Source organism: Sapajus apella, unplaced genomic scaffold (genome assembly GCF_009761245.1).
Source record: "Sapajus apella isolate SASKATOON/1434 unplaced genomic scaffold, GSC_monkey_1.0 scaffold109, whole genome shotgun sequence".
Classification (NCBI taxonomy): Eukaryota; Metazoa; Chordata; class Mammalia; order Primates; family Cebidae; genus Sapajus; species Sapajus apella.
Genome location: NW_022437049.1, coordinates 2,750,210 through 2,763,752, shown reverse-complemented (window position 1 = coordinate 2,763,752; position 13,543 = coordinate 2,750,210). Strand labels below are relative to the sequence as shown.

At 42.9% G+C, this 13,543-nt stretch overlaps 1 protein-coding gene and 2 non-coding genes across 3 annotated transcripts in view; 1 reads left to right on the top strand and 2 right to left on the bottom strand.

The window, feature by feature from the left end:
• Positions 1–6,671: 6,671 nt before the first annotated feature.
• LOC116537388 lies at positions 6,672–6,754 on the bottom strand. Its single transcript, XR_004263105.1, has one exon.
• A 78-nt stretch (positions 6,755–6,832) lies between these two features.
• On the bottom strand, positions 6,833–6,971 carry LOC116537391. Its single transcript, XR_004263108.1, has one exon.
• Positions 6,972–7,175: 204 nt separating this feature from the next.
• ACAA2 (acetyl-CoA acyltransferase 2) overlaps positions 7,176–13,543 on the top strand; it is a 29,004-nt gene continuing 22,636 nt past the window's right edge. The window contains exon 1 of the mRNA XM_032259431.1: positions 7,176–7,662. Within this exon, the coding sequence (XP_032115322.1) occupies positions 7,647–7,662 (16 nt within the window). The 5' untranslated portion in view covers positions 7,176–7,646. The remainder of the gene's footprint in view (positions 7,663–13,543) is intronic.

Sequence of the window (13,543 nt, the reverse complement as noted above, 5' to 3'; positions counted from 1 at the left end):
TTTATTATTTTTGAGACAGTCTTGCCCTGTTGCCCAGGATGGAGTGCAGTGGTGGGATCTCAGCTCACTGCAACCTCTGCCTCCTGGGTTTAAACAATTCTCCTGCCTCAGCCTCCAGAATAGCTGGGATTACAGGTGTCTGGCCATCATGCCTGCCTAAGTTTTTTTGTATTTTAATAGAGATGGGGTTTCACTCTACTGGCCAGGCTGGTCTCAAACTCCTGGCCTCCAGTGATCCGCCCACCTCGGTCTCCCAAAATACTGGGATTACAGGTGTGAGCCATTGCGCCCAGCCAAAACATCACCAAACTTCTAAATAAAGACCAAAACACTTCTAGTATTAAACACTGAAATGAAAACTATACATACATTTCAGAAAGATTAATAAAAACAAATGAGAAAGTTACTTGCCCACTTATTCCAATTCAGAGTCACTGAGGGCTCACCTCTCCTGGCAGCTCAGGGTGCCAGGCAGGTACCATGCCTGGAAAGGACCTCATCCTGTCACTGAGTGTGTTCTCAAACCCACACTCAGATTGGGAGCACTTAGACACGCCCGTTTACCTCACCGATACAGCTTTGGCACATGAGAGGAAACTGGAAAATCCAAAGAAAACAGTCATGGGGATCTCACCAGTGGAACGTATCTGTGTCTGTATGAATGAGGCAGCAGCCTCAATTCTTGCCACCTCAGAAGAAAGAATGTGAGGGGTGTACAGCAGAAGGGGAGACCAAGGCAAGCTTTAGAGCAGGAGTGAAAGGCCGGAAAGTATATTTGGAAGAGAGCCAAGTGGGTGACTTTAAAGAGTCAAAAGCGCAGCTTAACCTTTTGACTTGGGGTTTTATACATTGACCTACTTTTGGGGTCTTCTGTTACTTCTCTCAACTCCTGAGATCTTGTCAGGAAGTGGCCAATCACCAATTTCAGGCTTTTTCTGTCTATTAGGAGACTGCCTTTCCCTGGTGCTGACTGTAACCAATTACTACGTTAGAAAAACAGTTAATAACAGCCTTGACCATCACCAGATGGTTGCCCGATTCTCCTGGTGTGTATGTGTGGAGAGCGGAGCCCCCTCCTGCCCTGCTCATGCCTGACTAGCTACCCACAGGGAGAACCCACAAACTCCACACACAATGGCTCTGGCCTGGAAGCCATTCTTTTTTTCTCAACAACATTATGTCAAAATGGCGTTGAATGAAACAACATTATGTAGGGTCCTGCTGTACACTGTGCAGTGAAAAGTTGACTTTTGAATCCACTTTCCAACCTAAAGATGGATGCATTTTTTTGAGTGGCGGACCAAAGAATACCATCACTTGAGAAAAGCCTTCAGCTCATACTCAAAGAGGTTTCGGACTAGCCTCAGAGCCTCAACAGGAAAACCATGTTGGAAAAGAGGCAAATGTCATACAGGGTACATTTACTTAGTAACAGTTCAGAAAGAGAAAAGCAGCCTGACATCCTGGAACTAATCTGAAACACAGAGCTACGCCTCAGTCGTGCCAGAAGCTGGCCTGGTCCTCTTTGCAGGGCGGTGTTGTTCTTTTGCCATGAACAGCCTTACAAAAAACCAACATCAGACTTTAGTGTGAGTACACTAAAGTGAGATGAAACAAGATGGTAATTTTGCCCATGCACAGAAACAAGATCACCGTGTAAACCACATAATACCAAGTACGCCCTGTCCCAGGTAATATGAGGGAGTGTAGGTGCTTTCCCAGATGCAGCTTGAGCCTAGCTCTAATTGGCCCTCTTTCAGGATAAGATGATAGTAAGATACTGTGATGGTTAATATTAGGTGTCCGCTTGATTGCAGGATGCCTGGATAGCTGGTAAAGTATTATTCCTGAGTGAGTCTGTGAGGGTGTTGCCAGAGGAGATTAACATTTGAGTTGGTGGTCTGGGAGAGTGTGTGTGCCTGGTGGTCTGGTGCCTCACTGTGGGTGGGCACCATGCAACTGGCTGCCAGCATGGCTAGAACAAAGCAGGCAGAAGGTGGACTAAGCTGGTTTGCTGAGTATTCTGGCTTTCATCTTTCTCTCGTGCTGGATGCTTCCTTCTGTTCCTCCTGCCCTTCGACATCAGACTCCAGGTTCTTCAGTCTTTGGACTATTGGACTTACACCAGTGGCTTGCCAGGGGCTCTCAGATGGCCTTCAGCTACGAACTGAAGCCTGCACTGTTGGCTTCCCTACTTTTGAGGCTTTTGGACCAGGACTGAGCCACTCCTGGCTTCCTACCTCCTGAGCCTGCAGTTGGCCTATCATGGGACTTGACCTTGTGATCATGTGAGTCAATTCTCCTTAATAAACTCCTTTTCATATGTACATATATCCTATTAGTTCTGTCCCTTTGGGGAATGCTGATACAAATACCCAAAGACTTGTCCCTACTTCCTGATAGTACCCAATCCAGAGTGAACCCATACTTCCTTGGATCCTCCCCAAATTACCTAACCACACCCAAATCCTTCCACCCTTAAACTGAGATGTGCTGCAGTTCCCAAAGGTACACCCATGATGAAAAAATCTCCCTTTTTTCAAAGAATATTAAACCCAATTTGTTTAACTATAGGTGTGTTTCTGGAGGTTTTTGGCTGAAGGGCAATAATGGCATTGTCTCCTTCTAACAACATTAGTATTTTGCAGGGTAAACTTAGCTCCAAGGAAGATTTGCCTAAGGTTGTATTACTAAATGAAAGTTGAACTAAAGATATAGACACTGCAAATAACTTTCAGATAAACAGAGAAAAAAAACAAATGTTCATCCACCTAAGTTTGAGACAGTGCCTTAAGGTTACTGGGAACACACCAAGACTTAGCTAAACTTAAAATGAGGGGAGTTTGGCAAATTGGTGTCTGTATTACTTTCTGTCTGCATTAGAATAGGTAGCTAGGCATACTTGAGCAGGACAGGAGAGGACCTCCTCCACCCCATCCAGGAATGTCAGGCGACCTTCAGGTGATGGTCAGGCAGTTGTGAAACTATCTCTCCAAAATAATCATTGGTCTCACCTGGTGTCAGGGAAAGGCATTTTCCCTATAGATGGAAAATACTAGCATCTGGTGATCAGCAGCTTCTGGATAAGATTTTGGGAGAGTGGGCTCAAACATGCTCACTGAGAGGCAAAATGGTGGAGTTTAACTGGTATATGACCTTCCTCTAGGAACATGACTGGTAAGGGAAGAATGTCTCAAGTGAGTATGTGCACAACTTCAGCAAACACACTGCGCATGCCGCCCCTACCAAGCGCTGGCAGGCCACTGAGCATGCGGACAGCCCACCACAAGGGAAGAATCGGGAGAAGTAATGCAAGGCCTAGAACCATACCAATGTATCAATCTCCAAATCAAGAGTCAGGAGGCAGAGTTGAATCTCCCAAGTTGCCCGCTTGGCGCTCTTCCAAGTGTACTTTACTTACTTTTATTCCTGTTCCAATACTTTTTAATAAACTCTCACTCCTGCTCAAAAACTTGCCTTGGTCTCTCACTCTGCCTTAAGCTTCTTTCCTTTGAGGAGGCAAGAAGTGAGTTGCTGCAGACCCATGCAGATTTGCTGCTGCTAACAATTTCATTCAACTGATGTTCTTGGTTGGCAACTTGAACTTTCTGAAGAGTTAGTATGTGTTGTAAGGATAAAACCACATTCAATATTTGCCTTCTAACAAAAATTGAAGCTATTTCCGAAGCAATTGGATTAACAATGGGCACACATAACTTTCCAAGCTACTCAAGATCAGCAAATTCACTTGTCTCATTCATTCAGATTCATGTACTCATTTTTAAAAGTTCCCCTGGGCCGTACTGAGTTCATCAGCTTTTCCCAGTTTCCATTACTGAAACTTCTAAAGCCACTATGGCTTAAGCCACCATCAATTTTTAGTGTTATAGGAAGGCAGGAGAAACTGTGTTTAAGCATAGGAAAATAAGTATGGAAACAACAATATTGCATTTCTAAAAATACTGAAAGTTAAATGCCTAAGAATAGAACAATAACTTTACATCTCATGAAAGATTCCACATGTAGAGAAAAATTATAAAATAATTTTAATATACATATTGAAATTACAAGAATATATACCTGCCTAAATATGATGTAAACCTGAAAAGTACTAAATATTTTCAAAAATAACTTGTTTCAAGCAATCTTGTAGCTTACTTGAAGGACATTTTTTCTCCCAACTTGTATTTTGAAAGAGTTAAAACCTACAGAAAAGTTGCAAAAATAGAAGAATGTGGTACACGCCTATAGTCCCAGCTACTCAGGAGGCTGGGGCAGGAGAATCCCTTGAGCCCAGGAGTTTGAGGACAGCCCCGGCAACATAGCAAGCAAGACTCCCCTCTTAGAAAAAGAATAATGGGCTGGGAGCAGTGCCTCATGCCTCTAATGCTACACTTTCAGAGGCCGAGATGAACAGATCACCTGAGGTCAGGAATTTGAGACTAGCCTGGCCAACATGGCAAAACCCTGTCTCTCCTACAAATACAAATACAAAAATTAGCCAGGCAGGGTGGCATGCACCTGTAATCCCAGATACTTGGGAGGCTAAGGCAGGAGAATTGCTTGAACCTGGGAGGTGGAGGTTGCAGTGAGCCGAGATCATGCCACTGCACTCCGGCCTCGGCAACAGAGTGAGATCCTGTCTCAAAAGAACAGAACAGAAAAGAAAAAAGAATAATGAGCAATAGTATACTCTTCATTTGGATTCCCCAGTTGGTAATATTTTGCCATATTTGCTTTTTCTTTCTCTGCCAGTGTACAATCACTGGATGACCATACATACACTGCATGACCATGTTTCAACGATTCAGTCAATGGCAGAATACATATGACAGTAGTCTCATAAAATCGGAATATTTTTTCTATATCCTATGTTTAGATGCACAGATGCTTACTATTGTGTTTCAACTGCCTACAGTGTTCAGTATAGTAACATGCTGTACAGGTTTGTAGCCTGGGAGCAACAGGCTGTACCATATAGCCTAGGTGTGTAGTAGGCGCTACAATCAAGGTTTGTGTAAGAACACTCTATGATGTTCACACAATGAGATCGTCTAATAGCACATCGCTCAGGATATATTCTCGTGGTGAAGCAATGCATAACTGTATATGTATTTTTTCGAGTCATTAGAGAGTTAGTTGCAGGCCTCATGATTCTTCACCCCTATTTCAGCATGTATTTCCTAAGAACAAAGAACAATCTCCTACATAACTACAATATCATGATCAGGAAAATTAATGTCAATATTACCATGTCATCTATAATTTGTATGTCTCCAATTGTCCTAATATGGTCTTTTAGAGTTTTTAAAATCCAGGTTTTAATTAAGAATCCCATATAATATCTGTCACATCTTTAGTCTCCGTTAATGTGATACTATTCCTAGCTATTTTTTGGTTTCACCACACTGATGTTTTTAAAGAGTTCAGGTCGGTTGTTTTGTAGAATGTACCTCCATGTGGATTTGTCTCATTGTTTCCTCATAATTAGGTTCAGGCCAGATGTTTTCAGGGGAAATCCTATGCAAGTGAAATTGTGTTGTCACTGTAAAGGGGGGGCAGGCATGAAGTCAGTTTATCCCATTATTGGTGATGGGACACCATTACTTCATCATTTGGTGAAGTAATACCTGGAAGATTTCTCCATTGCCAAGATACCCTTTCTTCTTCATGAGACTTGGAGACTATGTAAACATTCTCTCATATATTTGCATGTTTTAATATATGTAAACCTTTCCCTGAATGGTTTTAGAATCCACTCATTAGTGACATTTCCCATTAGAGAAAACAGTACATTTGGGAAGACCTGCCGATGGAGGTCTGCGGTGGGAAGTTGTGATACTTAACCTTTCTTAAATATGTGGAGGGCAAATTGAATAGAAAAGCGTGTACAAAAGTGAACACATTTGCGAAGCTTGTCTAAGATTTATCCATTTAATTGCATGGATATTTTGCCTTAAAAATAACTGTAAATGAATACTTAATGTATGCTGATGTCTTCATGGGTGTAGAGTACTAAGGTCTGCGTTAAAAAAAAAAAAGTAAGATGGGGCTGGGCGCGGTGGTTCCCGTCTGCAATTCCAGCACTTTGGGAGGCCAAGGCAGGCGGATCACAAGGTCAGGAGATCAACACCATCCTGACTAACACGGTGAAACCCCGTCTCTACTAAAAATACAAAACATTATCCGGGCGTGGTGACACATGCCTGTAATCCCAGCTACTCAGGAGGCTGAGGCAGAAGAATCGCTTGAACCAGGGAGGTAGCAGTGAGCCGAGATTGCGCCACTGCACTCCAGCCTGGGCGACAAAGCGAGACTGCGTCTCAATAAATAAATAAAATAAAATAATTTAAAAAATAAGATGGTTTGATGGAAGAACAGGTGGATAGCAATATAGTAAAATGTTAACAATTGGGGTACACAGGTGGTCGATATGTGTGCACTGTACAAGTCTTTCCATTTTTCTGTAAACTTGAGAAAAAACACCGCAAGACTACCACCAAACCGTTTGAAAAGCAGGATTCAAAGGGTGGCATTCGCTGACGACTCAGAGAAACCGTCCTTGCCACCCACCACCGCCACGCCACAAAGCCCTAGGCAGCCCGGCCTTATAAGCCCTGGTACCGAGGGGCTCTCCGCCTCTCCCCTGCACCGGCCGCCTCCTGCTCGCCTGGCCTCAGTCTGTTCTCAGAACACACTCCATCACCTGGTTCCCAGAACTCAGATTGCGCAGTGGTCTCGTCATCATCGGCCAGAGCTCACAGTAAGCGCGGCAGAGGCCTCACTAGACTTCCCTCCCGCCCAGCCTCACCCGCTGTTCCTCACGCCCCAGCTCCGGGTCCCCCGGCACCACTCCGCTCGCCACGTTTTCATAATCCTCTCAGGCTCCGGGCAAGCGGCCCGCAATCGGACCTGATCATATAAGGAAAATACTGTGGGCTCATCCGGGGGCTGCAATGGGGACCCGAAAGTGCCCTAGCCTACTACACTTGCCGCACCCCAACTGCCGCCCACCTCTCCGCCTCGCCCCCAGTACAGTACCCAAACCCGACCCCGCGTCCCGCTTGGCAGCCTGAGCCTCTGCCCAACGGACTACGCAGCCGCCGGCCCCCAGGACTTCCGGTTTCCCCCGCACGTCCGTTTCCCCCCCCCGCACTTCCGGTCTTGCCCCCAGCCGACGGCAGCCAGCTACCCGGCCCAGGCCGGGTGGGCACTTGCCAGCATTTAGCGTCCTGTCTCTCGTTTGTAGTTTCAGCAGTATCTGTAGCGGAGTCCAAGGGGAACAGTCATTGCCTATCGGGGCAGGAATATGATGGGTGAGAAGTGTCAAACCAAATTCTCTTGGTTTGGAAACAGAAGGAGAAAATCTAAAAACGAGGATGTCAGGAAAATGTCCGCTCTCAAGGCGCGCTGTGGTCTCCCCGAGCCCCGCCCCCTGGGCTCTGGCTCGTGGGGTCGGATCCTCTTACGGTGGGGCCCGATCCTCTTACGGTGGGGCCCAGCTCGGTAGCCCTTGGAAATAGGTGAAAGGGCAGGGGCGTGGCTCGCGGGGCGTCACCCACTCTCTTGAACTGTTGGTGACTGTGGGCAGCCGTTCAGCGTCCCCCAGACCAGAAGTCCGCGCCGTCGAGGACCCAGCCGCCACCATGGCTCTGCTCCGAGGTGAGCGCGTCCCCCTCCTCCTCTCCTTGCCCCTCGGGGTCCTGCCCTCCCCAGGCCAGGCCTCCGCTTCTGGCCGCCGCGGAGAGTCATGGGTCATGCGGTGAAGTTCACTCAGCCTCCTGGGTTTGGGAGCCGACGAGATAAAAATCCAGCCCGAAAGGCTTGTTTGGGTTAAGGAGAAAACCCTTACTTGTAAGGCGCCAGCGACAGCGATTTCGGTGCAATTTCCTGTTGACGAGTTGAGATCAAAGTTTGCTTGCGTGTGACCTTGGATGTCCTTCCTTTCCCTAACAGTGACTCCACTAGTTCGAGTCCAAGTATTAGGAAAAATTTGGCGGCGCCACAGGTCGCGGGCGCCTGCTGCGGGTCCTCGGTGGTCAGGGCTTCCCGGGTGAATAGATGTTCCTTGTCACCTGGGAGTGGCCTGGCCTGCAGAAATGGTAGCTGATGTTCTGCTGGAAGACCTGCCCTACTCCCTTTTCCCTTCTGTTGCTTTCGATTAGAGCAGTCACTCTTTACCTAGAGTATAGGATTACGAACTTGTTTAAAACAACTGTGTAATAACTTCCTTTTCAAAACAAAAGGGCAGAGTCAGTGGAATCTTACTCTAAGGATGTACCTGTGGAAGAGCATTCAGGTGGAACACCTATCAAGGCCCTGAGACAGGAAAAAGCTTGGCAGGATCTAAGAACCAAGCATTTTGGTGCTCCAGGGCCCTGTGGGCTCTGTGGGCTCTGTAAGAAGGTGGTGTTTTGTTCCATATTCAATGGAAGGCAATACAAGGATTTAAATCGGGATAATGACAGGATCTGATTTCCACTCTGTCCGGATTTGGGGAGGTCTTTGTAATGGGGAAGAGACCATTTAAGGATCTATTGTAGAGGTCCAGGCAACAGCAATTGATGGGTTTGAGTCGCGTGGTGCAGTGTAGTTGGGAAGAAAAGGGGAGGGGTGAGTCGAGGTAGATTTGGAGGCGAATTTGATAGAACATAGATTGGATGTGGAGGGGTAAATATAAGAAGGGAATGTTAAGAATGATGAAAAGTATCTGGTTTGTGAACGGTGTTCATGATGATAACACTTAGGGAGTAAGGAAAACTGGGAAAGGAATAGATGTGGAAAGGAGGATTGAGAATTCAGTTTTAGGCAGAAAACTTTTTGGCGCTTGTGAAGCAGCCAAGTGGACATGCCAGCTAAGCATTGGTTAGGGGGATCTGAAAACTAGAAGAACCAAAGTTGTGTGGGAACAAATCCAGGGAAAAATCGGCATTCTGAGACCAAATGCAATGTTTACAGTTTCCTGCAACGTGGATTTCATTTGCCCATGCCCTTCCTGACTGAATTTGATAGAAAGGTAGAGCTTCTGTTTCTCTCCAAGTGTTGCTTTTCCTGTACTGTCAAATGAGCACATCTTCTCAAGCCCTTTCTTGGAACTTCTTGAACTCACTACACTCTGGGTTAATATGTCTCTTCATTGTCTTTGGTTTTTGGAAATCTTTAGCTTCTGAATTTTCGAGTGTTTTAAAATAAATGAGAATTCAATTTGGTGTTAAAGATTGTTAAGTTTTAGACCTTTAAAAATCCACAGAAAGTTGACATCAAATGAAGATTGATATGGTATCCAGTTTATGAAATTAAAAGAAAAACCCTTTAAACTTTAAACCTTTATAGTGTTTGTATCTGCGCATCCCAGATTATTTTTTAAAATATATTTAATAGAGAAACCCAGTCTTTACAAAAAATACAAAAATTAGCCAGGCATGGTGGCACTCGCCTATAGTCCCAGCTACTCGGGAGGCTGTGGTGGAGGATTGCTTGAGCCCAGGAGGTCGAGGCTGCAGTGAGCCGAGCTCATGCTACTGCACTCCAATCTGGGTGACAATGAAATACCCTGTCTCCAAACAAAAAAAACCTCCAAAACCAAAAATACATATTTAAGAACATTTTCTCTCATCAAAATAATTGTATTAGTTCAGTTAAGGCCTTCCTTGAGCTAATCTTTACAGTCTGGGAGCATCAAGTAAGATGGAATATAGGTAAAGGGGAGGTTCTTTTTTTGTTTTTCATTTTCCCACGCCCCAGTATCTACACCCTTCCTTTATAGATACTGCATATTTCACTACTAGCACTGCCCTCTCACAAGTGCTTTCTTAGAATATGAGATATAGGGAGAAACATATAAAAGGAACTTTGTAGAGAGACAAATGAAATTAGGCTCCGTTGTTTCTGAGGAGAAGTCAGGGGTCATTTCCATGTATGCAGTATGTCGTTTTTATTTCCAGATGCTTTATATGTTTTTGTTATATTTGGATTTCAAAAGTTTGACAATGATGTGTCAAGCTGCTGGGGAAGGCAGTGTGGAGTGTTTTGTGTAGAGTTGGGGTTTACTAAGCTTGAATCTAAATTTACGATTTTTAAATCAAATTTGGAAATTTCTTCTTTATTATTTCTGCAAAATTTTTTTTAATCCATTCTCTCTCCTCTCCTTCTATGACTGTAACTGTTGTTAGTCCTTGAGGTTCTGCCTGTGTTTTTTTTTTGACTTAAAAAAAAATTAACAAACTTTGTTTTTGAGCAGTTTTAGCTTTTACGGAAAAATTGAGCAGAAAGTAAGGAGTATTACCATATGCTCCCTCACCCTATCCATCTCCCCTGTTATTAACATCTTGCATTAGTGTGGTACATTTGTTACAATCGATGAGCTGACATTGATACATTATTATGCACTCAAGTTCATATCTTGCCTTCAAGTTCATTCATTGTATTGAACAGTTCTACGGGTTTTGACAAATGTGCAAATGACTGATGTCAGTATTGTAGTATCATGCAGATTAATTTCACTGCCCCAAACGTCATCTGTGTTCTACTTATTCATCCATATCTCTGAACCCCTATCAAGCACTCGTCTTTTTACTGTCTCCATAGCTTTGCCTTTTCCAGATAGCATGTAGATGGAATCATACAGTATATGGCCTTTCCAGACTGGCTTCTTTCACTTAGCAACATGCATTTAAGATTCCTTCTTTTTAATGGCTTGATAGCTCACTTCTTTTTAATTGCTGAATAATATTCCATTGTATGGCTGCATCACAGTTTGTTTATCCATTCACACATTGAAGTACATCCTGTTTGCTTCCAAGTTTTGACAATTATGAATAAACATTTGTGTGCAGGTGTTTGTGTGAAGTTTTCAAATCATTTAGGTAAATACAAAGGAACATTATTCCTGTATCATGTGGTTAGGTATGTTCAGTTTTGTAAGAAACTGCCAAGTATCTTCCAGGCTGGCCATACCATTTGCATTCCCACCAGTAATGAATGAATTTCTATTGTTCTACATCCTCACCAGCATTTCATGTTGTCAGTGTTTGGGATTTTAGCCTTTCTGAAATCTAGACAGCTATAGTAGTATCTTGTTGTTTTAATTTGCAATTCCCTAATGACATATGATGTTGAACATCTTTTCGTATGCTTATTTGCCATCTGTATATCTTCTTTGGTAAGATATCTGTTCAGATCTTTTGCCCATTTTTAAATTGGGTTGTTTGGAGTTTTTTTAATTGCTAAGCTTTAAGAACTCTATGTTTTGGATACCAGTTCCTTATCAGTTATTTGTTTTTGTAAATATTTTCTCAAAGTCTGTGACTTGTCTTTTCATTCTCTTAACAGCGTACTTTGCAGAGCGGAAGTTATTTATTCATTTGTTTTTAGAGGGTCCCGCTGTGTCGTCCCGGCCAGAGTACAGTGGCGTGAACACGGCTCACTGTAGCCTTGACCTCCTGGGCTCAAGCAGTCCCCTCGCCTCAGCCTCCCAAATGTCTGGGACAACAAGCACACACCACCACGCTCTGCTGATTTCTTAATTTTTTGTAGAGACAGGGTCTCATCATGTTTCCCAGGCTGGTCTCAAACTCCTGGGCTCAAGCACTCCTCCTACCTTAGCCTCCCAAAGTGCTGGGATTATAGGTATGAGCCACTGCACATAGCCAGAAAGTTTCCAATTTTAATGAAGTCCAACTTAAGTTTTCCTTTCATGGATCCTGCTTTTGGTGTTATGTCTGAAAAGTTATCACCAAACCCAAAGTCATGTAGATTTTTTTCCTATGTTCCAAGAGTTTTGCATTTTATATTTAAGTCTATGATCTCTTTGTTTTCATTTTTGTTTTTTTAGATAAGATGTTTCACTCTGTCACCCAGACTGGACTGCAGTGACTTGATCGTAGCCCACGGTAGCTTTAAAGTGAGCCTCCTGAGTAGCTGGGCCTACAGGCACATTCCACTATGCCCAACTAAATTTTCACATTTTTTAGGGATGGGGATCTCGCTGTGTTGCCAAGGCTGGTTTCAAACTCCTATCCTGACACAGTCCTCCCACCTCAGCCTCTTGAGTAGCTAAGATTATAGGCTTGAGCGACGGGGACCAGCCCATGATCAATGTTGAGACATTTTTGCCTGGTTTCATTTTGTTTGGTATACAGATGTCTCATTGTTCCAGCACTATTTGTTGGAAAAACTATCCTTTTTCCATTGAATTACCTTTCCGCCTTTGTCAGACCTTGAGGTTCTGGCTTTGTTTTTCTTTTTTTTTTTTTTTTTTTTTTTTCTGTGGGTATCCAAGAGCATTTTCTGAGAGACCATTTTTTTTATAGTGGAGAATAATGGAATGTATTTAAGTGTGGTGAAGAGGACAGTGCCAAAGTGGCAAAGAACCAGAAAAAGAGAAAACAAGAAAGCCCAAGACAAGATATTCTTACATTAAAATTTTTCTGAAAGCTTCACTTGGGCGATTTACCTTCTTCGTATGAAGTATGTTACCTTTATTCGTAAACATGGTATAACGTGTGTCACTTTGACTGTTTCATCCAGTTAGGTTGAATAACTAAGAATCATGTAACTCATGTGAAGAAGCTACCTGTTTAGGTCCCAGATTATATGTGAGTATAACATGCTGATGATTAGAGGATAGAGGGAAAAATTGCAAATAACCTTTATGAAAGAAAAAATGTAATGTTTAAACACAACATTTCATATCTTCTTTCCTACCAAACAAAACAAAGAAAAAATACATATGTACTGGTTCTGCAGTGGGGATTATTGAGTTTCTATTGTTCTGTGTGTTAGGTACTGTTCTAGGCAGTTGGCATATATCAGTGAATAAAAGGGATGAGGTTCTCGATCTTTGTGTGGCATAACTTCTAGCAAAGACAACACGATGAAATATAACCAAATAAGAGAACATTGTCTAGGATATTAAAATGTGATAAATACTATGGAAAAGAGAAAAAGTGGAGCAGAATTGAAGGGCTGGGAATATGGGTTGAAGGAGTAATAATCCAGGTTCTATGGAAATTATGACTTCTAATGAATTAATCTGTTACCATGAAAAAATCTTAAAAAATTTTTTTTTTTTTTTTTTGAAAGGAAGAAAAAGAATTAAAAGAAAAAAAAAAAAGAAAAAGAATACAGGAAAGGAAGAAAGAGGAAGAGGAAGAGGGAGAGAGAACAGGGGTGTTGCTTTATTGCCCGGGCTAGAATGCAGTCTAAAACTGGGTATGCCTGTAATTGTGTTTAATAATAGAGACATTAAAAAAAATGAGGGAATAAAATAATTAACAAGCAGCCAACCAATATTTCATTTAAACCTGTAAATACGTGTGATGTAGTACTGATAAGAGTGTATATTTTGTGTATTTAAAGTGGAGAGTTCTATGAATGTTAATTAAGTCTACTTGTTCCAGATCTGAGTTCAAGTCCTGGATATCGATGTTAACATTCTGTCTCATTGATCTATCTAATATTGATGTTGAAGTCTCCCGCTATTATTGTGTGGGGGTCCAAGTCTCTTTGTAAGTCTTATATATCTGGGTATTTCTGTATTGGG